Source organism: Eschrichtius robustus, chromosome 20 (genome assembly GCF_028021215.1).
Source record: "Eschrichtius robustus isolate mEscRob2 chromosome 20, mEscRob2.pri, whole genome shotgun sequence".
NCBI classification, from domain to species: domain Eukaryota; kingdom Metazoa; phylum Chordata; class Mammalia; order Artiodactyla; family Eschrichtiidae; genus Eschrichtius; species Eschrichtius robustus.
Window position 1 is genome coordinate 51,740,766 of NC_090843.1, and position 27,500 is coordinate 51,768,265.

The 27,500-nt window shown below is 39.6% G+C and overlaps 1 protein-coding gene across 2 annotated transcripts in view; it reads right to left on the reverse strand.

The window, feature by feature from the left end:
* Positions 1–27,500, reverse strand: part of SSH2 (slingshot protein phosphatase 2) — a 241,281-nt gene that overhangs the window by 59,761 nt on the left and 154,020 nt on the right. For both annotated transcript variants that reach the window (XM_068530613.1, XM_068530612.1), the window contains one exon: positions 3,749–3,852. In XM_068530613.1, the coding sequence (XP_068386714.1) occupies positions 3,749–3,852 (104 nt within the window). The remainder of the gene's footprint in view (positions 1–3,748; positions 3,853–27,500) is intronic.

The window sequence follows — 27,500 nt, forward strand, 5'->3', positions numbered from 1 at the left end:
TATTAACTGATGAATGGATAAATAAAATGTGGTATATCCATACACTGGAATATTATTCAATCATAAAAAGGAATAAAGTACTGTTACATACTATAACATGGGTGAGCCTTGAAAGGGGCCATGTCTCAAGTGAAAGGTGCCTGTCTCAAAAGATTGTTTATATGGTTCCACTTACATGGAACACCCAGAATAGGCAAATCTATAGAGACAGAAAGTAGATTAGTGATTGTTTAGGGCTAGGAGGGAGGGTGGGGGATACAGGGAGTGACTGCTAATGGGTACTGGGTTGCTTTTTGGGGTGATGAAAATGTTCTAAAATTAGATTGCGGTGATGGCTACACAACTCTGTGAATATACTAAAAAAAAAAATCACTGACTGTACACTTTAAATGGGTAAATTGGGTGAATAATATGGTATTTATGTCTCAATAAAGCTGTTAAAAATAAAAGAATCAGCGTGGGGAGACAAAGTGTTAGGTTTAAACAATGAAGAATGACTACAGTTACAATTGAGGTAAGCAGCTCAGGCTTTTAAAAAATTAAGTTTCCTTTTGTTCTGTCAGGACAAATAACCTGAAGAAAGAATTTTCAGGATGGAGAACTTCTAGAGGAGAAACATTTCTGGGCAAACAGCAGCCCTAAGACTCCACTCCAAGCACTACTGGCCCAAAGATCTAGCTGGACCTTCTTAGAAGGTCCGACAAAAGTCAGGGAGCCCTACCCCTACAGTAGGGCTTCTTACGTGAGCTGGGTATGTGGAAGCTCAGGTTTGCTAGTGGTGAAAAGTACTGCCATGAGGTATTTCCTCTTGGGAAACTGTCCTTCACAGAGACTAATAGAGGCAATATACCCGTACCATTAAGATCCTTTTCCTACATTTTGTTTTCATAGACTTCACTGCTGGTAGCCAAGTTTTAGACTTCAGTTTGATTTTAAAGACTTTTGGTTGTTTCTCTTTAAACTGTTAGCAGACATTCACTTATAATATCACTTTTTGGTTACAAAAAAGTACTTGGATATTTTTAATGAAGCCCAGATAAAATTCTAACTCATTCGTTCAAGAAATATGCATAAGAAAGTACAATTAGACAGAGTAAGCCCTTGATCTGCTCGCAATTCTGCCATCATCTTTCAGTTACTGCGGGCTCAGCCAAGGGAGCTCCAGCTTAAGTGAAGGTCTGGCTCTGTGAGCTGCATTTATACTCACACTGCCTCATCTGCTCTGGTCTGGATCACAAGTAAAGTCCATTCATCTTGTGTTAAATCTGCTTTGCTTTTTGGTATGGAGAAAGCTAAGTGAACAAGGTCAAGTAGAAACCTGGGTGGCAGCTGAGTGTGGAAGTCTGACCAAAGAAAAAGACCAACCAGGTCCAGGAGCTTTAAAAGCCACTGACCCCACTTACTATTACATGCCACAGAGCAATTTGCCTAACATCTTAGTCAGACAAGCTGGATTTAAACCAATATTTTGTCTTCTTTTTACTGTGATAAATATCCACACCAAACAGAAACACAAAGCTCAGCTGGGTCTACTTCCTCTGTGCATTCAAGTTTTGGTGGGGGTGGGGAGGAGTTTCCCCCTTGACCCTGGTGGTTGGCATTGAAGAGGAAGGGTTTTAGAAAATGCAGTACAAAGTTAATTTTCCAAAGAGTTTTTTCACCTGCCCCTTTTAAAAATTTTCCATGGCTGGAGAGTTTTGGTAGGAGGAAAATACTGTCCAATGAGATGGATTATAATTCTGAGCTGCTACATTTGGAACTAGATGAAGGTCCAAACAAGAAGCAGGGCAGCCACTAAAATAGCTAAGATTACCTGCACTGGAGTTAAACCCACTACTGGCTCAATGGGACCCAGTACTTCTGGCTTTCACCTCTGACCTACACACTCAAGGTTTACAGTCTTCTTTGTTCTCTTCTTAGTAATTCCAATTTCTTCCACTCCTGGACATCACACGTCATCAAAATGGCACATTTTGGACAATAAGCAAACACTCTTTGTATAGCACTGATTGGGATTTCTCTAATTGGTGTCCTCAGGACAACTGACTTTTTTTTTTTCCCCCCAAAATGACACAAGTTAGGCTTGCTGTTAGAAGAGAGGCATAAGGCTGATTATCTTCCTTTAAACTGTGGATATCCTATACCTGGAGACCTCTTTCTCTAGACAAACTTTCTTCGATTCTTTCTTAACCTCATCACCACAATGCACCTGACTTTAGAGAAGTCTAACATATGGAAATATTAAATGCGTACACTACTGTTAGTGGGTGTGATACAGTGATTTATAATAAAAAATATATATATTTGGTCTTTGTCCAGTTCCTGGCACAGAGCTCTTAAAAATCATTGGAATTTCTTTCTTTCTTTCTTTTTTTTTTTTTTTTAACATCTTTATTGGAGTATAGTTGCTTTACAGTGGTCATTGGAATTTCTTAAGTGATGTGGAGCAAAGAAGGTGTCTTTTGTTCTATTAATGACTTGACTCTATGAAAGCACCTAGGGATGGGGGCTGGTTGCCAGGGGAACCAACCATGTGATTAGAGGGTTGGAACTTCCTTATCTGCGCAGGGGAGAGGGGCTGGAAGTTCAATGGATCACCAATAGCCAACAATTGAATTAATCATGCCAGTGTAATGAACCCTCCACAAAAACCCAAAAGGGCAGGGCTCAGAGTGCTTCCAGATTGGTGAACGCATGGAGATTTGGGGAGGGCATACACTCAGAGAGGGCACAGAATCTCCGTGCCCCTTCCCACATACCTTGCCCTACGCATCTCTTCCATCTGGCTGTTCCTGAGTTATATCCTTTTATAATAAGCCAGTAATCCAATAAGTAAAATGTTTCTCTGAGTTCTGTGAGCTGCTCTAGCAAATTAAACAAACCCAAGGAAGGGGTCATTGGAACTTCCAATCTACAGACAACCCGGACTTGTGACTGGCACCTGAAGTGGGGGGTAAGGGGGGCAGCCTTATACAGCTGAGCCCTTAACCTGTGGAATCTGACACTATCTCCAGGGAGATAGTGTCAGAATTCAGTTGAATTGCAGGACACCCAGCTGGTGTCTGAGAATTGCTTGGATGTGCGGGGAAACAAGCCTCACATTGGTACTGGGTGCAGAATATTAGTGGGTTATTTCAAAATCAGAGTATTACACTTATCCCTAAGTGAACATTTATTTGATGATTCCTTGTTTCTGTAAAAGTCCTCTGAATTAAATTTCCAGTCTTTTTAGCGTGAACACAATCAAGAAGTAGACTCTGGTATTTAAGAACTGGTATTTTAATATGTGATATGATAACTCTTGTTAACACAATAGTGCTACTGAATTTATTTATATTAGTAATATACCATATTAGTCTCCTCATAACATCACTAGAGAGCAGACAGGAAAAAAAAAGTCATCTTTGGTTAATTTATTTTGCATAGAGTGTGAAGAAACATCTGAACATCTTTTAGCTGATTACCAAAACCTTAATCAAGATGTCACATAAGACTTCATTAGCGTATTTTTGTACCTGATTATTTTTGCAACAAGAACTTATGGAACATCTACTTCGTGTATAAGGTATTCTGCTAAGTGCCAGAAATATGGTCTATGAGAGCGAAAGAAAAGTGATTACAGCATAGTACAATGCTTTCTTTCACTATCACAGAACTGTTGAAGAAATGGCGATGAGGTAGTCAGTCTTTTAGAACAAGACAAAAGGCAAAGAAACCAAGAAAAGGAATGGCATATGTGGAGCTTTACCTGCATGCTTATTGCGTCTGTGGCTGATTCTTGGTGTGGATGAGCCATTTCCCCGTGGTAGAAAAAGGGCAGCACCTTTGACAGTTAGAAAGCTCTCGCTGATGCTACAAGGAAAAAGTAAAAATAAATAAATAAATAAACAAGTAATTTAAGGAAGAAAATCAAAGAGTAAGATGAAGACCGACTTTGGGATTATTTTCTCTTCCCTTTTCTAAAGTTCCAACCTCATGGGATGAAGTAAAAATAAAATCAAAAGAGCCTCCGATAAACAACAAGGTCCTACTGTATAGCACAGGGAACTATATTCAATATCCTGTAATAAACCATGACGGAAAAGAATATGAAAACGAATATGTATGTATGTGTGTATATATATATATATATATACACACACACACATATATATATATATGTATAACTGAATCACTTTCCTGTACAACAGAAACTAACACAACATTGTAAATCGACTATACTTCAATTAAAAAAGAAAAAGAGAGACTCTGGTTACTTACACAGTCTTGTCTACTATAATTTTTCTGAAACAAAACTTACAATATTCTATATACATTACACGGTAGCAGTTAAGAGTGAAGGCTTTGGAAATATAAGGGTAAAGGCTCTGGAACCAGACTGCCTGGGTTTGAATCCTAGCTCTACTAATTCTTACTTGAGTGACTTTTAGGGGGCCTAAGTTTCTTTATCTATAAAACAGGGATTAATAAATAAATTGAGGTTGTTGTGAGGAATCAATAAGAATAAGAAGCTTCTTAGAGTGGTGCCCTTAATAAATATTAGTTTAACAACTAACAGAGCTAACAGATCTATGGTTATCAATAACTAATAGATCTATGGTTATCAATAACTAATAGATCTATGGTTGTCAATAACTAATAGATCTGTGGTTGTCAATAATGGTGTTTCAACAGCATTCTAATCAGACGTGAAATACGTTACGATACTTAGCTACTAATAATAGATCCAAAGTTTGCATAACAGACTTATATTTAAAATATACACACATCACACTAAAGTGTTACTCAAAATTTTACTTTCACAAACTTCCATTTCCATATGCATTGAAAAGGAGTAGTGCACAGGAAGTATGGTCAACCCATGGAGTTTGCCCTCCATGTTAACATCCTTCATGTGAATAATAGCTCAACAGAGGTGGGGAACTACTGCTCAGGATAGAAGCTATTCAAAATACAATTACTAGTGGATATCCACAGAAAACAGAAATTGTATCTAAATTATTTCATATCAACAGACTAAGCCTTTCAATGTTATCTACAGAATCCGAAAAGGATAGAACTTCTAAATCATTAATGGCAAAGTTTAGAAACACATAATGAAGGATTCCAAGATTGCTTGCGAGTACGCCATTCAGTGTTAGCTAATGTATTGTAAATTACACTGTGCTGCCTACTCAACATTTCCACTTGGAAAACTAACTGGCATTTCAAATTTACACTGCCAAAACTAATCTCTTGAGTCCCCTGCAAACCTGATCCCTAGCTTCATCCACCCAAGTTGTTTGGTACAAACATATAACAGTCATCCTTGGTTTCTCTATTTCCAACAATATATATCTAATCCATTCAGCAAGACCTATGAGATTTACTTTCAAATACATCTTGAATCTGCCCATGTAGCTCCATTACTACTCTGACAATGGTCCAGGGTACCACTGTTTTTCACTTAGACTACCGTTAAAAAGTTTTCTTTTAAGTGTTTTATTACAGAAAATTTCAGACATATACAAAAAAGTAGAGGTAATAATACATGAGCCCCCCACGTTCTCATACATTTCAGCTTCAATTCACGGGCAATTCTGCTTTTTCTATATCTTTACCTCTTTCTCCCTGTCCCTGAAGTGAAACTAACCCCAGACATTATATCAGCAAAAAGCCTCTAAACTGGTCTGTCTGCAAGTATTTCTGTATCACTACTATCAAACAGCAACTATTGCTATTATTATAACAGTTGCTATTACCAAACAGCAACCAGAGTGCTTTAAAATATACAGATAAATATCATATAATGTCACTTTCCTGCTTAAAACCCACCAACAGCCTCCCTTTTTATGTATAAATAAAACCTGAAGTCCTTAGCTGGGACCTCAAGGCCCTGTAACAGCTGATAAGAAGTTATTTCTCTGGTCTTATACCATCTCCCCTTTTGTTTACTATGATCTGGTTGCACTAGCCTTCTTTCTGTTTCTTCTATATTTCAGGCCCCTTCTCAGGGCCTTTGCGCTCTTTGTTTTCTACTTGGGACACTTTTCTCCTGGCCTGTCACTATTTAAGTCACAGCTCCAATATCATCACCTCTCCCCCCATCCCAATCATACTCTATCCTGTTGTCCTGTTTTGTTTCCTTCAGGATATTTATCATAAGCTAAAATTATATTTATTCACTTGTATACTTGATTGTGGTCATCTCCCTATGATAGAATATAAGCTCCATGAAGAATAAGACTTTATTTTGCTCAGCACTGTTGTATCTTCAACACTGGAAATAGTGCCAAGCACATATTAGGTGCTTGACAGATATTTGATGGATAAATGAATTCATCCCAGGGGTTTTTTCCCCCCATACTCTTTTATCTGACCTATCCCTGAAACAGGAATTGTAATTTAGGACAAGAAAATAGAAATTCTGTAATCTCACAGGCAAAAAGTAATGATTACAGAATTCAATATATGTGGCAGATTACTGGGCTGTAAAATACAAATGTTTGATGATAAATTAATCGATTAAATGAAATTAAATCATCTCTGTAACAGTTGTCAGTCCTTGATTCAATTTTATCGTTTAATCATGTGGCATGAAGCTGATATACCTTTAAGGTAACTTGCCAAATAGACTGGAACATGTCTAATAAAAACAAACACAAAACTCCACAGAGGCCGCTTTAAAATTCTGCGTGCTGGTTGCCTTTGTTTTGTTTTGTTTTGTTTTCATCTTTAAATAAAGCATTGCACTCTTGTGGTCTGTTGCACAAGTCTTGTCTCTTGTTACATTCGTGGTATGCACATGTCACCCTGCTGTGGGTCACTCTGTTTCACTCACATTACGGGAACAACCTAAAACAAAATGTCTGAGCGACAGGATGAGTGGGGTACACCACAGACAGGAAATGACATTCACACTTCTGCCAACACAGCAACTGTCTGTCTTACTAAATGAAAATATTTTAAAAATAAAGGCTAAATAGTCTACCTATCAGCAGGCAAGTTACAGCTATGTGCACTTTGGTTTCCAGTACACAAAGTGGTCTCTACATCTACTAAAGGATATTTGTCGAGAGCTTATTTCAGTCATTCTTTTTGTGAGACAAAAGTAGTTTCTCTTTGACAAACACACCAACTTCCTGGTTTTGAGAGTTCTGGAATATTGTTCTTAGATACATTTGTTGCTTATGCTTTAAAGCATATTTCTTAAGTGTGTTCTTTAAAATGTATGTAGTGCTTTCACAAGGGGAGGACTGGGGTGGAGGACAAGGGCCCTTGGTTAACTCAAAGCTACCTGGAAAATTTCTGATTATAAAAGAAAAACCAGGAGTCAAAGTCATAATTGGTATAAGGGAAAAGATGCCATTCCATTTGAGTAATTTATACAAATCTCAATAAACTTTTCTGATACAACAAAATGCACAGCAGGTCCAGCTGGGCCAGGAGACTGCCCTAGTAGGTGCGATCTAGGCCCCCAGAGAGTCATGGCAGACACACTCTGGATGGTACGATCAATCCTCTTTATTCTGTGGTCCCAGATTATGACTCCCCAGTTATCACAAAAGTGGCATAAACTGTTGATCACAAGGGGACCAGGAATGAAAGTGTAGCTGATTACAAAAAACCCTTTTCATCACTGAAAAAAAGTCAAAGTTCTATAAATGCTATCAAAGATGGGATGGCAACATGGTGGCATGGAAGTGAAAAAATAAAATTCGAAACCACCAGAGTTTAGGAGGATCAATTTCAACTTGAAAATTAAATGCTTTATTTGCATATGAAGAAAATAATATGTATATTTAATCACATGTACTTCAGTGTAAGGTAAAGGCTTAGTATATCTTGCTAGAATAGTGAGAGACATTTATGTAAATATTTGTCTTTCTGAAGCATCTGGCTAAAGATTCAATCAACACAGAGTTGGTCTCTAATTTAAAATCTAGAAAGGCAGATGAAAACTTTTACATGTTTTCTGAACTGACCAGTTATCTAGAGCCTGGCCCAGGAAAAGGAATGTTCCAGTAAATTCTATGGAGCCATCTGTATGTGATTACAGATGTCCAAGTTAAACACAAACCTCAAAGGACTTAAGAACCCCCATATTAAGGAAAACACAAGATAAAGAACATTCTCCAAATCTAAAGACGGAGAGTAATTAGCTGCTTGATGAGAAAATGACAAGGATCATCTTTCTAACACAGTGACAGTGACATTCTCCAGTTTTTTTCAGAATACGTCTGAAGAACATCTACTCTTCTCTTGCCGTAAGATCACTTGCTCAACAAATGGAAAGTCATCCCTAGTTTGATGCATGAACTGAGCTAATAACAGCTAACTTGAGTAGATGCCAACTGTATGCCAGGCACTGAGCTAAGCACTTTACATTATTTCATTTAACCTTCACAACAATCCTATGAAGTAGGTACTATTTTTTACCCCCAGTTTACACATAAGAGACTGAGGGGCTCAGAGATGGTAAATTATCTGCCCAAGATCATATAGCTAGCTAGCAATCCTCTGAGCAAGGATTCAAACCAAGTTCTGACTTGAAAGCCCATGCTCTGAATCACTCTCTTATTATGCTGTTCTAGTTCTATGATATAGTTTATGTAAGATGAAACGCAATGTCTTCCCTACAGAACTTTTCAACAGCACAGAGTTTAAAAGTAGATACAGAAGTGAAAGAAAAGGACTGAAATCCATTCAGATCTCAACTCTTCTCATTCCTTTTTTGTTCCCCCTATCAAGGCCATGAACAGAAGACTTTACTGAGGGGAACGAAGAACATCTGGCTGAGAGATGAATCCAGATGGGCTGGACAGTAGAGAAAAGAACTGGGAATGATAGTAGCATTTTAGTCTCAAAAATAGAGGAAAGAGTACTGTGTTTTAAATAATTTGGGGAAGCACTCTGTGCCAATCCCTCCCAATCAAAAAGCACTTTGCAAAGCATGAAATTTGTTAACTGGCAGTTTCTTCTCAGGCAAAGTGTAGAGGAAAAGATCAACTAAGTGAAGAAAATACTTAACTGTTCTGAGGTTAGAATAACCTTTGAGGAATGTGGCCAGGGTGGTCATCCATGACCAGCAGGAAGGCCAAGGAAGCAAAACAAAGCAATGACACACCTGGCCAAACTGCTACATGTTAGTTTGACAGACATTCTTCTGCTTTACATGTAACACACGAGATGAAATGAATCATTCACTATGGGAAATCAAGTTTCATAAAGTGGGTGTAATGCTTTTACTTTAACATTAAAATGAAGAAAGTAGATTTTCATGTTTATAATGTTTCTAATGCCAAACTCTTGAGTTTGTTTGGCATTTCTGCTTGAAGCCAAAATTCATAGGTAAATTATTGTGTAATGTTGATGGCACAAAATGTAACTGCACAAGGTAAGCTAGTTAGCATTTATGTAAAATTCAAATACACATAATCTGAACTGTTATATTTTTATCTTGAAGAATATTCAGTTATGGGAAACTTGCAAATACATTCCACTCTCCTAACAACACTCTCCCTTTCCTGATAAGCTTTCTCTGCTTATTTAGTTGTTTAATTTCAGATTCAAGGTACTAGGGCAGCTCTGTCAATCTCATTAGGTGGAAAGGAATTCATGTCCCCACTCAGTGTGACCACGTCCCACAGAAAGGTAAGTTCATAATAAAAAGTTTCAAATATCAGACCAGAGGCCAAAGGACTACAGAGCTATCAATACTAGTACCTACTGAAAAAGTTTGGCTAAATCCAAAAAACAGGAAGGACAAAGTCACTGTGCCTTGACGGATGAAACATGGCTACAAAAGTCAAAAGCACACTTCAGGTAGTGAGAAAAGTTTGATTCTGTAAACCTAAAGAAATTTAGGTTACAACGGGAGAAAATCCAAACCCAAACATTGTATGCACTATTCTCTGTAATTAAACAATCCCCAACCCCATCTCCAACATGCAGGCCATACGTTCAAGTGACAGTGTTGGAATGGCAATGGATACCTGGAACCCTCTCTGCACCCAGGACATAAACTCCCAGATACATGCCTATGAATGCAGGCAGCGGGATTTTTTCTCTATCAGCAGACAAGCAGAGGCTGGGGTACATTAGTAAACCAGTTATTGGCAAAGTGGATAAGAGCTTAAGGCAGTTCTTATTCATTAACTACACCCAACAGACCATTTTAGTTCCAGCTAATCTTCCTCTTAAACTCTGTTGCACAATGCCCAGCACAACTACCTTCAGATGCAGCTATTTCCCCCCCTTTCCTACTTTTCTACAATCTAAGAAGAAAAAAAAAAGGTCTGTCTGTTCAAGGCTGAGGGACAAATTCCATCAGGACTAATCTTCCCGGTCCTTTCCCTACAGACCATAAATTGTAGGGGAAAAAACCCCGGAATATTCCTTTTGAATGTTCATTTACTGATAAGATCTTGTAACTATCCCATTTTTGCCTCAAACATGTGCATCTTAGAAATGTCCAGATAGAAACACAATCTAGGATCAATAATTTTACCACTGGCCATACAATTCAACCTTCCAATTTCTATAGATGGGGGCACATCTGAGTTGACATTTGTGGTTTCTGGCTGTCCAGCAATAGAGCTCTCCTTTCTAATTTCACCCTAGTCTCCTTTTGGGGAATCCCCCAAATGTGCCTGGTCATGGTGACCCTCCAGCTCTGGAACTGCAAGGGGCCTTGCAGGAAGCTGGCATGTGGTTTAGGCCTGGCCAGTTGGAAACTCTCTCCTGAATCTCAGGCAAGTGACCCAAGTGAGTAGGGAGAATGGGGGATGGTCACATTCACAGTGGGGAGAGTAGCAAGGTATAGAACAGTCTACTCCTGCTCCTGGGCTTTCCCTGAATGCCCTTTGCTCCTGCCTGTTCTCTAAGTTTGGTCTTCTAGTCTCCCATCCATTAGGTAAGCTCTGACATCCTTCTAAGAAATATTTTGCTTAAGATTGTTAAAATTCATTTCTGAGCTTGCAACAAAGAATCTGATACATCAACTGAAGTTCAGAGATGTGAATGACTTGCCCCAAGTCACACAGCTAGATAGCAGTGGAGCATAGACTAAGGTCCATGTCATCTGAAACCCAGGGCGGCTCTTTAACCCTTTATCTTAAGTTAGCGGTTACCATAACAGGACATATTTGCTGACTTAATAATTTGAAGCAATCAGAAGTTAAAAACACATCTGGTCAGTTCATCTAAAGAGAACAAAGGCAGGATTTCATGGCAAAGCCTGGTGTGATATTTGTTCTATTTTTCATGGTATCCTGAAAACAAAGTTCAGGTCTAGATAGGGAAATATTTAGACATACTCCCATGAGGCAAATACTTTCATGCTGTTTCTTAAAGTTGCTTCTTTTTTCTTTTTCCTTTAGTATGTTTGTTGGATATTAAACATTGCTTTAAAGAAAAATCAAAAACTAGATGCCAAAAACAAGAAGCAAGGAAGACCATGAGGCCTATGCAGGAGGGCAAGAAAGCCTACATGGGAAAAGAAGTGGATGCCTGACCAGCCCTTGGTTCCTCTGCAGTCTTCTCTCAGACCAAAGGTGCTTCTTTCTAGATGTTGTCTGGTCACATACACAGTTGACCTCCTGTCAGGGATTTAAAGTGTTTAGATTTTGGTTTGGAGTTTTGAAGTACTACCAAATAATGAAAGGTCAGAGCTGGAGGGCCCTCAGAGAGGGTCTAGGTCATGGCTCCAACTGGTAGTAGGCGGGCCTAATTCAGCACATTTTGTGAGACCAGCACAGATGTAAAATCATTTTAATTTTTGAATACCTTCGAGAAGAGCAGCCACTCTCTCCAGCTCCTCCAGGCGGCCACCACCCCTGGAATTACACTGAGCAGTCTGGCCCCCAAACACTTCTGAGTTTGAGCTAAGATTCGGAGACCAGAATTCCTCATGACACTACTGCCACCTTCTAATCTCTGTCCCTTTGCAGCCACTCTACCAAGTCTCAGCCTCATCTCCAACAGCGATCTGCCAATATTCCACCCACCCCTCCTCAGAGAAATAAAAACAAATATTCCCCCCTCCCCCCCACTTACCACCACCAAAAAAAAAAAAACCCCTAGGTGCCTACAAAAGGAGTTGGTTTCAGGCACTTCCTAACACAACTGACCCTAGTCCTCCTGATGACTGACAGTGCTGGGGAGTTTTGTTTTCAAGAAGGTCCTCCTCCAAGGAGGGGAGAAACTACCTCAGCTCAAAGGAGCCCATTTCCTTTACAGGCTGAATTAATAAAGCTTCTCAGTCCTGTGGCCCAAAACTCTAGACTTAAATACTTTTCTTTCAAAAAGGTAAAGCCTAAAAGCTGTCTGAACCAAAGACTAAATGACCTAAACAGTTCTTTCTCAGTATTTAAAATGCTGGATGTACTGATCACCAAGAGACATGACCAACATTACTTAGCACCAAATTTTAAATAGTTGGTGGGATTAAATAAAAAACAAAAGGAGATTAACTAAGAAAAACTGTTCAGCATTTGAAATATTATTTCATTTGCATGATTCAACAAATGCCTTTCCAGGTATTTTAAACACACCTGCAGAAGGAATGTAAGTCGGGCTTTTAAGCACTTGGCCAAAACATCAACCCCTGCTTTCAGACCATTTCTCTTTCACCTTTACACAAAGCCTCTTGTGAGGCTCAGGGCACCTTCTATTCTTTGTTGCTGTCACCTTCTGACATCCTTGTCACTAGTTTTAATTTACTCCTTATTTTGCTCAATCTTCTCTCTTTTCACCCTGATTCCTACTACAATCTTAACAGATTCCATCGTTCATAGAGATGAACGTCCAACAGCTTGTTCCCAAATTTCTTGTCCTCTTGATTTTCAAACACCTTCACCTGGACTCCATTTAGACTTCTAATTCCCAGAGTCCCTTTCGAAGGCATCAGATTTTGATGGACTTGATTTCAGAAGCCAAACCCCCACTTTCTGACTACCTCCCCCTCTCTTGTGACCTTCATGTGTTCACTCTCTCTTCAACCTGGTTGAGACTCCAGCCCCTTTATTTCTCAATTTTTTTTTTTAAGCTGAAATCTTGAGTGTTACATCTATTTTTTTTTTTTAAACTTTGGGTTGGTTTGTTTGTTTGTTTGTTTGTTTATTTATTTATTTATTTATTTATTTATTTATGGCTGTGTTGGGTCTTCGTTTCTGTGCGAGGGCTTTCTCTAGTTGCGGCAAGTGGGGGCCACTCTTCATCGCGGTGCGCGGGCCTCTCATTATCGCGGCCTCTCTTTTTGCGGAGCACGGGCTCCAGACGCGCAGGCTCAGTAATTGTGGCTCACGGGACTAGTTGCTCCGCGGCATGTGGGATCTTCCCAGACCAGGGCTCGAACCCGTGTCCCCTGCATTGGCAGGCAGATTCTCAACCACTGCGCCACCAGGGAAGCCCGATTTCTCAATTTTTTCCCAAGCCATCTACCTCTTTTTGGCTTTTCTTCCTTCCCTAACCAACCTAGTCCCATGTCCTATTTCCTAACTGGTTTCCCTGCAATCTGTTCTCTTTGTTTCTGAATTCCCTTCATAATACTTACTACAGCTTAAAATTATAGTATTTTTTGATGACTTATTTATAATTTTCTGTATGAGCAGCAAGCTCCTTGAGCGGGAACAACTGCCTCGTTTAATGTTATCTCTCTAACATCTAGCATAGTACCTGACACTAAGTGCATGTGCAATAAATATATATTGAATAAACGAAAGGCAGCCCAATGTTTAAGGAGATTATGAAACCATGCCTCTGGATGCTGGCGCACATCCATGGTCTCAGTGACAGAGATGTCAGAGATGACAGCAACAACACTGAGTTGACTCAGCTGGGCAGTTAACACCTCCAGACAGCCCCCCACCATTTCCATCCCTACCTGCTCCAAACCCTCCTCGCTCTCAAGTCCCATCACAACTCCTGTTTCCTTCACCTCTCCACTTAACCTGGTCTTCTACACCATCAAGAAATGGAGGCTAGCTGGTGTGATTTCTCCCAATTATTGATACTTTCCCTCACCTGCGGACTTATCGCCTTTCTCCAATCTGAGAGAATGATGCATCCAGCTGTCAAAAGTCAACCCTTTCACCTGTGTCCTTGACCCCATTCCCTTGTATCCTAGTTTTACCAATTAGTCACCCCTCTCTCTAGTGACCGCTTCTCCTCAGCCCAGAAACATGCTCAACTCTGTTCTTTCACATCCTTAAAACAAAACCCTTACTTGATCTTGTGTCCCCTTCTAAGTTCTCTTCTTTATTACAGCAAGTCTATACTTGCTGTCTCCATTTTCTTCCCTTGCCAGTCATTTTCTTCTGCTGCCATCTTGCTTCTGTCCCACCTCTGAAACTCCTCCCTATCCTAAGTTTGCCAGGGATTTCCCAAGTGACAGATCCGAAGGACAAAGATCCTTCAGTCTTAGCTTGACACCAATTTCTGTTTTTCATTTAGCACCTGGAGCCTTGATGGGCACTAGCAAATCCCTTTCTCCTTTTTGAGAATCTCTCCTCTTAGCGTCTAAGACACTGAATCCACTTGGTACTTCTCTAAGCATCCCAGCTCGAGATCCTCTGCCAGATACCCTACCCTACCCTGTTCACTGCTCTTACACCAGACAGATTGTCTGACCTTCACAGTGCTCTGAAACTCATTTACAACTAATTGTACTTAAAAATCAGAATTTCCAGCTTCTCTTGAAAGATGAGAAAATCTGAACACATATGCCCACACTCACGCCTAGCAAAAACTGGCCAGAGCGGCACAGTGGCTGCCCCTTTAGATATCACATGATGGTAAGTGCTACAGAGAAAAACACAGCAGAGTAACAGTGAGCGCTGCTGTATGTATTTGTGTTATAAGGTATGCCCAGGGATATATGTGGAACCTAGAAAAATGGTACAGATGAACCAGTTTGCAGGGCAGAAATTGAGACACAGATGTAGAGAACAAACGTATGGACACCAAGGGGGGAAAGCGGCTGGGGGGTGGGGGTGGTGGTGTGATGAATTGGGCGATTGGGATTGACGTGTATACACTGATGTGTATAAAATTGATGACTAATAAGAACCTGCTGTATAAAAAAATAAATAAAATTAAAAAAAAAAAAGTAGGCCCAGGGAAAGTCTCTCTGATGACGTTTGAGCAGAGATCTGTAGGAAGTAAGGGAGGGAGCTGTGTGGCTGTTTGGGAAAAGAACATTAAAAGTAGAGGGAGCAGCAAATGCAAAGGCTCTGAAGTGTACTTGGCTGGTGTGGGAAATAGCAAGGAGGTCAACAGCACTGAAGTGTAGTGAGCCAAAGACGTGTGGTAGAAGATAAAATCAAAGAGATAGGGAAGGGCAAGTGGCACAGGTCTCAGTATCTCCACTTCATTTGTAATCTGGCTTCCAAGGCACTGTAGTTGAGATTTTCTTTGGTTAGTCAAATCCAATGGGCATTTTTCAGACCTAATCTTTCTTGACCATTTGATATCGTTGATGACCTTGTAATATTCTCACTTTCTTTGTATTCCTCCTATGCTTCTGTTCCTTCACATTTTCATTTGTGGGCTCCTATTCTTTTGCCAACCTCTTAAATATGTTGTCTTCTATCATTTCCTTGTCATTCTTCTTCTTGCTCTATATATACTCTTTTGGATGCCCTCATCCACTTTCATGGCCACCCTGTCCTATAAAGGATAAAGGATGACTCCTGACTAGTTATCTACTGATAGATAACAAATTACCCTAAAACTTGGAAGCCTAAAGCAACAAAATCATTTATTATCTCATACAGTTTCTGTGGGTTAAGAGTCCAGGAGCAGGCCAGCTGGTGGTTCCGGTTCAGGGTCTCTTATGAGAATGAAGTAATCTAAAGCCTAGACTGGGGCTGGGAAGATCTGCTTTGCTTCCAAGATTGCTCCCTTACATGGCTATTGATAGGAGGCCTCAGTTCTCTGCCATGCAATGGTCTGCTTGACTAACCTTATGACATGGCAGCTGTCTTTCCCCTGAGTAAGTGATCCCAGGGGGAACAAGGCAGAAGTGTGGTATTTCATGACTTAACCTTGGAAGTGACACACCATAATTTCTGCAATATCCTATTAGTTACATAGGTCAGCCCTATTTAATGCAGGAGGGAACTACACAGGGATGTAAATAGTGGGAGGCAAGAATCATTGGGAAAAAAAAAAAAAAAAAGAATCATTGGGAACGATCATTGAGGCCTGACTGTCTCGCCTCCCAAATTGGTTCTCTAGCTCAGATTTATCACCAAAGCCCCAGACCTGTACAGTCAGCTGTCTACTGAATAGCTATTGTTTGTTGATAATAATGGCAACAACTCTGCCATTAATTTCACAAACTTTTTTTGTGAAAACCTGGAATCGGGTACTATGGCATGTCCATCAAAACGTTCTCTCCGGGAGTTGCGTGATGGTGGTGGAAGTGGTTAGGTGCTGGCTCTGAGCACTATGAAGTAAACTTAAAGATGCTGTAACTATCATTTACTGAGTACCCACCCTGTGTCAGGCACAGTGCCTGGTGCTTTACAATCACTCTCTCGCAACAACTCCGTGAACGGAAGTTATTCTTCCCATTTCACAGATGAAGAAACAAAGGTTTTGAGGGTAACTTCCCTAAGCTTACCAATTACACAATCAGCATGACAAAGCAGGGATCAAATTTTGGCCTATTTCCAAATTATGCTGTTTTGTTTTGTGCTTTGAAACTCCACTCCATGGCTTTAGTAGTCTTGAGTTCTTTGCCTGTTTTGTACAATGCAGTCTCACTGTAGCCTACCTACTAGAGTACCGATAGGGTTCTAAGAAAGAATTCTCAAATCATCAGAAAACCAAGGTTTTATGTTTTGGTTTTGGTTTTAAATTGAGTTAGTTCAGTACTACTTTACCGCAGTCTTACAAGTAATTCTCAAAATTCACTGGCCACAAAAATTTAACCCAGTCTGTAGAACATTAGTCTATCAATTTTCCTTGCCTAACCAGTTCTTCTATAGTTGTTCTCTACCTTACTAGGCTAAGAAAATGAAATAATTTGCCAACAGGCACTCTTAAAAGTCTCTCAAAGATACTAATTCTCGAACTATCAAACCAAGGGGAATAGAGAAAGGCATGGCAAAGTATGTTGACTCTTTTTTAAATCTACTCGCTGGTCTTCTTTACTATCCACTGCACTGTCTGACTTTTTAAAAGTCCTTGGGCGGGCTTCCCTGGTGGCGCAGTGGTTGAGAATCTGCCTGCCAATGCAGGGGACACGGGTTCGAGCCCTGGTCTGGGAAGATCCCACATGCCGCGGAGCAACTAGGCCCGTGAGCCACAACTACTGAGCCTGCGCGTCTGGAGCCTGTGCTTCGCAACAAGAGAGGCCGCGATAGTGAGAGGCCAGCGCACCGCGATGAAGAGTGGCCCCCACCTGCCGCAACTAGAGAAAGCCCTCGCACAGAAACGAAGACCCAACACAGCCAAAAATAAATAAATAAATAAATAAATAAATAAAACAAAAAAACACACACATGATGTTAAAAAAAAAAAAAAAAAAGTCCTTGGGCAAAATCCTTATATTTGTAACTGTCTTAATGCACATTACAGATCCTCTCAGCCGCACACTGATGCACAATGAAATCTAGGAAGAACACTGTTGCCAGTGCTTAGGTTCTGACACTTAAAAAAGCAGTTAACTTTTGTAAAATAGTAATACTAGCGATGATGATGATGATGATGATGATGATGATGATGAAGGAGCAAGAGGAGGAAGAGGATGAGAAGGAAGAGAAAAAAACAAACAGCAAAAGGCAAAGTTCAAAGGACAATTTAAGGAGCTGTCAAAGAAAAGGGAAAAGAGAAAAGCAAACGGCAGTCAGTCTCTGGTCTTAATCAGCTCACATTTTTTAATCGACCTGATGTTCCTTGTTTCCTACTGTCTTCCCCCTTACAGAATCATCACAGAATTGTACCACCAATACAGATGAAAAAGTTACTCCACTTTTCCTTGCAAATTTAATTTATTGAGCTTTCCTGATGCCTGATTTAATGTTTAGTAGTTAATTTTTCAAATTCACTAAATTCACATTTTTAGATAAACTTATGCAGAAGCAATGACCCACAGCACTTTCTTCCCTATTTTCCAGATAGTATTCATAAGAAATCAGAGGGCTAGGGACAAAGAGATCACACAGTAGTATTTTGCAATACTCTAGTGTGCAATATGAAGCAATGAGAATTCCAAACATTTTAGTTAGGATTTGGAAAAAGAGGAAAATATTAAAATCAAAATGATTCAAGAGTAAATAAAAATTTTCCTATGTGTTTAAATGTGGTGGAGGGAAAAATGGTAAATCATCACATATTTGCTCCAGTGTAGGAACAATCTTACAACTTCCACCTAAATGTTTTTAGGTACTGGTTGAGCTAGGTCCTAAAACTACTCCAAGTGGAAACTCAGGACACAGGAAAACATAAGAAACAAAAGGAAATGATTTTTAACTGCCAAAGGCAGATTTTTTTGCACAATGATTGGAAGGAAAGTTGCAACCCTGAGGAGGATCTTTTACCTTCTCACATGGCAATAGACAGATAGCAAGGCTGTATGTAAGTCTTGCAGACTTCCTTAGTCATCAGGGGACCCTACACACTATAGAGGTCTACCCTTTAAATACCTAAGCACAGGGGACCACAGGAAGTCTAAAAGGAAGGTGGCTGAAGGTATTCTTAAAAGTGCATATTTTTTTTCTTTTTGGAGAGCTGTGTGAGTTGAAATGTTTATTTATATTTATGATAAATACTGATATATGGACTAATCTGTTTCTTCTATTTACTTAGCTTTTACTTTTCTTGTATATTTCCTTTCCTCTCATCTATCAGGGTAAAGAATATATATTCTAGTTCCATTTTTACATGCTTATCAACATTTTAATAAATATATTTAATGCAGCAAATCAATATTTCTAGTTTGTAGATATGTTTCTTCCTAAATGAGGCTTCCCTGGGAAGGCAATGTGCCTTGAAAGTCAACATAATTTAAAACACCAGTTTTTAAACGTTAAGAAAATTAAAAATCCTGCACATATATGTGTCTTACTTTTAAAAATAAAGGTTGGATCTCAGCCATACTCTAAACACTAGAATACTTGGATCTAGGAAAGGAAAATAAGAGAAAGGGGACTCACTGACAAAATGCTGATAAGCTGCAATGACCTTTCAGTAACTCAAGACCAAAAACCAAAAGATGATGCCAGGATCAGGGGGAAAAAAAGGGAAGTGGCTGAATGACAAAGTATCTGAAATTCGGCTTAAGAAAAAGGACATAACCAGGCAAAAAGCTATGCATGTAAAGAATAGGAAGGTAATATGGCAGGAGTGGAAATGGCTATTAGTAAGGATGGAGGCATTGTGGGTGATTTTTTTCTCTTTTTGCAAATTTCTTTTTAATGATGGTTATACTGTGTTTTCAATTTTAAAAAAGAACCCAAAAAAGGGGGGGGGGGAGCAGTACAGGAAAACACACCGTGGGAACAGAGTCATGCACACAGATGTTTTGCGTAAGCTGCATTTTCAGAGACATCTGCCTTTGTACAAGACTTGAGAAAGTAAAGCTGTCGTCAACAAGTTCTCTGAAGTGACGGGTGGGGCCTGAGAGAAAGTGAGCTGTGAAGAAACCAACAATTAGTACCCTTAGGGCTGAGAAACCCACAGTTTCTTAGATGAAGTTCCTCATTTATGAGCCACCTCTCTGCCCAAAATGCTTTGCCATCAGCAATGTCTGCTACTCAAACAAGGAGGACTCAAGCTGCCCATATGTCTCCACTCAAGTGATTGAGGTTCTTTGTCAGCAGCACCACTCAGCTCTTTGCAGAGAGAGGCTATCTCTCTGTGGTAGAAGAGATAGGGCACAACCTACTGTATAAAAATCTGAGTGGGAAGCAAGCTTCCCTACTCCTCCCTTCTTGCTTCAATTCCAAATAAAAATGTTTATCATGTACAGAAAAATTCATGTAAAAGCAAAGATAATACACTTGTTCCACCACCTTGCTTTGCTGTATGTTAAACTTTACTTCTGTTTAATGAGATGAATATTCCTAGGTCTGTATTGTTTGCTTTTTTGTGTGTGAGGCACTGAAAGGAGAGTCTGTTGACACTGCTTTATATAGTGCCCGCTCTAACACCATGTACAGAGTATTTAATAAATGTGATCTGAAAATGACAACAGAAACAATGCTGAAGACTCAAGCACATTTCGAAGGATAATAAAGTATGAAAGTCACTCACTGTAAAACCTCTTCTCTGGTGTGTACATAGGGTGTGTGAGCCCTGAGGTCTGCAACACACATCACAGGGAGAGCCTGCCTTACTTGTTCTTTGCAGCCTTCAATCATGCCTGATGCAAGTGGGGAACTTCTATTCACAGAAGAACTTTCAACTTACTTGCAAAGTTCTTACAAAGTTTTTATTTGTTATCCTTTCTTGAACTTCCCTTTTCTGAGAAGTTGGGTGTGCTGTGTGGGTTACTGTCCTACATCTGCCTTCTGAGTGAGTTTACTACAAAAGATTTTAGAGACTTCTTGTTCAAGCATAGTAGCCTCTTCTAGGTCCTATATGAGTTCCCCTTACTGCTAACTTGACAATGGAGCTGATAATCTGTATTTATATAAATTTGTTTGGCTAAAGCTACCCAAACTGCTAATATAATCTTTTTTAAAAAATATTTATTTATTTATTTATTTATTTAGGCTGTGCCGGGTCTTAGTTGCGGCATGTAGGCTTCTTAGTTGCAGCGTGCGGACTCTTAGTTGCGGCATGCACGCAGGATCTAGTTCCTCGACCAGGGATGGAACCTGGGCCCCCTGCATTCGAGAGTGTGGAGTCTTCCTCACTGGACCACCAGGGAAGCCCCTATAATCTTACTATATGGTGAAAGAGTTAAGAGGGAGGGTCAAAGTAAACATGGACAGAGGTAAGCAGGTCATAGATCTGAAGGGTCTTATATTACTTGCCAAAGAATTTGGACTTTACCCTGAGGATAACAGAGATCCATAGTTTCCATTTCTAGAAAGCTTCCCCTAACTACAGTATGGAGAACGGATTGGAAGGGATTGAGACTTAGAAATAGGGAGACAGATGTTACTTTAGTGTTTCAGGCAAGAAGGAGAGAAGGGTAGTCTGATCTGAGCTAATGGGAATGAAGAGAAGATGGATATCTTGGGGATATTAGTCTAGTTTACTTTCTGGTACCGATGGAAAATTTACTCTGTAAAGAAATTCAAATTCTAAGAAAAAATCTGAGAGAGAAAGCTTTGATATGTGTCAATTCCTTGCAATCAAAGAATGTCTTTTTCTTTGCACCTCCTGACTCTTCAGACAGATCTTTTCCTTTAACAAATCCCAATGCTTTACAGACTCTCACGCGAGAGGGTCAAAAAAGAAGTCTTATTGACATGGACATTAACTTTCATACCACCTGCTTCTGTCCAAACTTTTCTCAAAATAGGTTTTTTTCACCACCTCAACTTTCTCTTAAGTTTTACTTTACTAATCCTCAGATTTGGAGATCAAATTTGCCTTAACCTATCTGCCAGCTGACAGCCAATCATCCTGCACAAGCCAGGGAAACTTACAGGCAATTCTTCCTCACGTCACTTTGTTATCACACATGTCTAAATCATTTCCTGCCAGGCACCAAACTTCCAGCATCAAGGAAGAACAGCTGAAGAGAATACTTTTACACAAAGGACTTCCCTCCTTCCTAATCCCCTACTCAACGGATATGACAGTATACAGATGATACAGTCAGGGCTCAACTTAAATGGAAGATAGTGCAGCTAAGTTGTGAAACCACCATTTTAAACCAATCGTAAAGAAAGCAAGGTTAATTGTCTGCACATAATAACAAGCAAAAAATGAACCAGAAACCTGAGGCCAACTTCAATCAAAAGAAGGCAAGTGAATTTTACAAATTTATCTGTATTACATTAGAATAGGACATCAGTGAAGAACTGCTGAGCTGGTAATGCTAATCTCTTTGGCTCTCAGCTAAATTAAGTCACCCATTATTAAAGACTATCTATGAGAAGGCAGTTCTCATAGATAATTAATTTCCCCAACTCTAAAATCTGTAGTTGTGTAAAACATAGCTCTGGAGAACTTAGAAAGAATTTATATTAAACATTAACCACAGGATATCCAGAGGAAAGGACCGGAATAAACCTGGGGAATATACTTAAATCACAGTAAAGTTGCCATGTTATAAAAGCCAACTAACTTTGCTTCTTATTTCTCTTCTGTTAAGTGGGATCATAACACTAAATAAGATGTTAGAGTGAAAGATGATTAAAAATGTGATGAGGTGGCTGTATCAAACCTTTCTTCGTTGTCTTGGGGAAGACAGTAGGGGCACACCTGGCCAGGACTCAGCTGACCAGGGGTTTTTTTTTAATAAATTTATTTATTGATTTATTTATTTTTGGGTGTGTTGGGTCTTCGTTTCAGTGCGAGGGCTTTCTCTAGTTGCGGCGAGCGGGGGCCACTCTTCATCGTGGTGCGCAGGCCTCTCACTGTCGTGGCCTCTCTTGTTGCGGAGCACAGGCTCCAGAAGTGCAGGCTCAGTAGTTGTGGCTCACGGGCCTAGTTGCTCTGCGGCATGTGGGATCTTTCCGGACCAGGGCTCGAACCCGTGTCCCCTGCATTGGCAGGCAGATTCTCAACCACTGCGCCACCAGGGAAGCCCGACCAGGGTTTTCTAATCTCACTTTACATATGGTTTGGTGCCTTTGAGTCAGTTTTAGCACTTTAGGCAGATTCTCTATTTACAAACAGAAGGTTAGTATCTCACCTGCTGCAGGGAAACATGTAAAGGTAGAGAGGAAAAAGCATGGAACTGACAGTCAGGTGACCTAGAGTTCTTGCTCTGTCACCAATGAATTGTATAATATGGCCTGAGACAATCGGACCTCAATTTCCTCATTCAGCATTATAAACTCTTAAGTTTGTGATTTTTAGGAGATTACCACTAGGAACCTTAAAATTATTCCATTAGTTCAAGATGAGATCACCATATTCCTATAGTATTAAACAGTCAAAAATACCAACTAGGTTTTTCACAGCAGAAGAGGTAACTCTCAAAGAATGCCCCTAAAGGGTTATGTCACAATGGGCTGGATGCCTCTGCAAATGTGATGTTAAATCCTATAGGTTTCTGCTCAGTAACCAAATGGTTAATCTGTCCACTGGATTCCTGATTCCACTGGAAAATTTTTCTGCAAATGGAATCCCATCCCTCCCCCACTCCAGTGTTGATCAATTAAAAAAGAAAAGGATGAAACGGCTGCTTGAGTCGTTTTACACTCATAAAAGAGGGTACAAGTTGCCTGCCTGAGCTAAAAAGGTGGTGTACTGGAGTCACCCGAATTGGCCATATTACTGATTCACTTGGTCCTCTAGAAAGCCATTCTACCTCTGAGTTTCTCCATTTGTAAAACAGGATTAGTTCTATCTATCCTGTCTCACATGCTTAGGGATAAAATATCCTTTCTTCTTAGTTGACAAAAGTTTGTGCAAGCTTTCTAAAAAGTATCAAGTACCAGAATTATATAAATACAAGTTATTATCCTAAAGTACATGAAGCTTAGGCTTTACCTTTTAAATTCTGAATAAATGTCAACTGTTGGTCAATGAAATAGAAAAAGAAACCACCCCCAGGCATATTTTTTAAAAAATAAATTTAATTAATTAATTTATTTATTTATTATATTTTTGACTGCGTTGGGTCTTCGTTGCTGTGTGCGGGCTTGCTCTGGTTGCGGTGAGTGGGGGCTACTCTTTGTTGTGGTGCGCGGGCTTCTCACTGCGGTGGCTTCTCTTGTTGCGGAGCACCAGCTCTAGGCTTGTGGGCTTCAGTAGTTGCAGCACGCAGGCTCAGTAGTTGTGGATCGCAGGCTCTAGAGCACAGGCTCAGTAGTTGTGGCACATGGGCTTAGTTGTTCCGCGGCATGTGGGATCTTCTCGGACCAGGGCTTGAACCCGCGTCCCCTGCGTTGGCAGGCGGATTCTTAACCACTGCGCCACCAAGAAGTCCCATGGGCATGTTTTCATATGGAATGAACTCCTGGCTTCTTTCTGAAGTGATTCACTTTAGCTTTTAAAACTATTTTTTGGTTTAGCGCATAAAACCTTTTAACCCAAGGAGCAGCTGGAAAAAAGCATCTCTACATATAAGCAGGACTAAAATAGTGTCCTTATTTCTTTAAATATAATTGTAACACTAGTAATGAAGACCAGCTAAGGTCATTCTACTGTCTTTTTCCACATTAGCCAAGTCCACACCTCGCTATATTTAGACAAGGTATGCATACCCCACTAAAGATAGGAGACTCAGTCCTAGGCTTAGGGTCAGAACGGCGGGGTTATTACCTCAGCTGAGGGGGAAAGACACTAAGAAAGAAAACCTATATTGATGCATTCCTTGGCAACCAATAGAACAACCAATGCTCAATTTTATCTCACTGTGAACAGATGTATAATCTCTAGTATGCATAGAACAATCTCTACCATACATAACTCCAGCACAGTCATGACTAAAGCAAAGCAGTGAATATCATTTAGATAACTCGCTCGCCAGGATTGCTCACCATGCCTTAGCCAAAGAGCTGCCTAGGTCAACAGGGTAAAATATTCAGCCGTTTGATCTCTTGGGAACTGGAACAAATGGGTTTTCAACTCGGGAATCCCCACTATGTCAAAAACACCAGGGTCTGACTGGTAGAGTCCTCTAGCAGTGTCCAGCTGACAGCCTCTTGGATCCATCATCCAGCAAAGGAAGAACCAAATGGGGACAAGATTGACTTATGTATTTTAAAAAGCTTATGGAACATGGATTTTATAATAAAGACTGTGTTGAACTGAGTCAGGGACATGGCAATGCAGGTAATGGAGGAATCTGCTTGGGTGGATATATTCTGTAACGGGCCCCTAAACCTGGGGTCAAAAGAAAAAGTCTGAGGAAAATATCGTAAAGAAAAACACAATTGCCCTCAAGAGAAAGCTAAGAAAACCCCAATAACAATCAGATGTTTTTGGTACCTCCCCAACTGTGAGGTGAAAAAAATTAAATACATTTAAAGAATTCAGTAAACATACTTCTGAAACATAAGTATAACAAATAGAAATCTGTTTCTCTTCATTCAAAGGAAACTGCACATTGCAATTATGAACATTTCCACTGCAGGAAAGATAAGCAGATGTTGGATGTTTTCCCAAAGTTTTTTCAGTGTCACTGAAGAGGCATTTTTTTCAGATTAATGGTTAATGCTAAAAAGGCAACATTTTGAATGTTGTTTTTTCTCTTCCTATATATTTTAACATTTCTACAGTGACATATTTAACAGTCAGCAAAGAGAAAACAACTACACATACAGCTTACACAGTACTTGTATATTCATTTTCCAATATTTACTTCTAAACTAAAAGCAACATAGAAAAATATTTTAAATAGTGTGAATTCTGAAAAAAACTCCATTCTCTGTTTCCTCTGCATTAAAATCCTACTTAATGAAAAATAACTACATCTAAATATTCTCAATTGACACTGAAAAACTGAATCCTCTTGTAGGACAAAATTCTAGGATGTAAATAAATAAGCTTTTTTAAAGGGTGTTTAATTTCTAAGAGAGATAAACTGGTCTGAGTTTTCTCACGGCTTTATATGCAAAACGCAGATTTTTTTTTTTTTGCCAAATATGCACTGGATTAAGGCCTAAATAAATGAATTATGTGAGATGGCAAGAAAGCAAAAATGGCACATAAAACTTAATTGCTCACACTTCTAAAAATTTGTAACTATACGCTGTAGGCTGCAGAAACTGGTCTTGAATAGCAAAGCATGGTTTAATGGGTTGGAGAATACTTTGACTCTCAGTGCACAACACATTAAATAGCACACTCATTCCACTAAATATCTAAGCCCAGGGCAGTCGTCCCCAAACTTCTCAACAAGCTCTTTATAATTTAATAAGAATCTGGCTTAAATGTATTTAGAAATTCTCCTAATTCTTCTCACGACTTTTACTTCAAATAACAACTTTAAGTTATTTCTGCCTTCCTGGATATAGTTCAAAGCACCAGAAATACTTTACCCCAATACTGCTTGTCTTTTCACTCACCACACAGGTTGTGACTATTTGCTGAGGAACACAAACATTCAGGCTTTACAGTAATATTCCAAGTCTTCTTTAGCAAAGCAAATACCATTCTTGGAATATCTACTCCAAGGTTATTAGAGAGAGAGAGGACTCAAAAGGCTGCATAATCCTTCTCAATAGAGAGAAAATGGTAGTTCAAAATCTTTCATTGTGGGGAAATCATGAGTGATTGCTTAAAAATGGATAAATGAGTCTCACTGGGAAGGTCAAACAGCTTAAAAACACCTTACTTAATTTCTAAGTCAAATGCCTAAAATAGTCTATTCCAGGTTCTTAATTTGGGGTGAGGGGAAGGGCATTACATTCCTTTGAGAATTTGATGAAAGTTATGGCTTTTTCCTGCAGAAAAATAAATGTACTAATAATATATACACCCACCTTTGCATATCATTTCATTGTATTCATGAACATAGTTTAAAACTCTGGATTAAAGGAACCTTGTAGTTGCCCTCAGGAGACTATGAGCAACTGGGAATTAACAGTCCTCCGACCCCCTCCCCCCCACCTCATCTTTTAGCAGACAACAACTCAGCTTTAACAAGAGGCAAACACTGAATGATTGGTGCTTGGATTTAACTTTGAAACCAGAGGAACAGATAAGGCCTGGGGCTTTCTAAGGGTCTTCTATTAATACTTTGGACTCTTGCCATTCTAAAGCACGCAAAAGGCAAATCCTATGAAAAGGCCCCCTTACCTGCCCCATAACGCTGCCTCCTCTCCTCATTTCTGGAAATCCCTCTATAATAAACTTGCTTATATCACAAAGATTCCCAAGCATTAGGTGAAAGTTCACTTACTGAAGCCCTGCAGTACAAGATATAACAGAATTTCAGTACAATAAAGGATTTTGGACAAGATTTTGAAATTCATTAAAGTCAAATCTGACCAGCAAATGAGGCTTTACATTTCCTAAACCTGCTGGATACTCCAGAATTTTTTAATAGCTACCCAGAGCATGCCATTTCAGGTAGCATGCCATTACTGTACTTATATTCTAACAGTGTGAAAAATCCAAGATCGCCAATACATTAAACACTGCTTTATGTGGTAGTGATTTAGCATGAAGGAAATGACTAGATTTAGAGCTTTTTTGAGCTTATGATTTTATAATCCATGCTACATGGGAGAGGAGATTAAATGCAAGGTATAAGTGTTACTGTAAAGGCTAATGTTTATGTAAGTTAACAATCCTTATCTATTTTTTTAAAAAAATTAATTTATTTTTGTCTGCATTGGGTCTTTGTTGCTGCGCGCAGGGCTTTCTCTAGTTGTGGCGAGCGGGGGCTACTCTTTGTTGCGGGGCGCGGGCTTCTCATGGCAGTGGCTTCTTTTGTT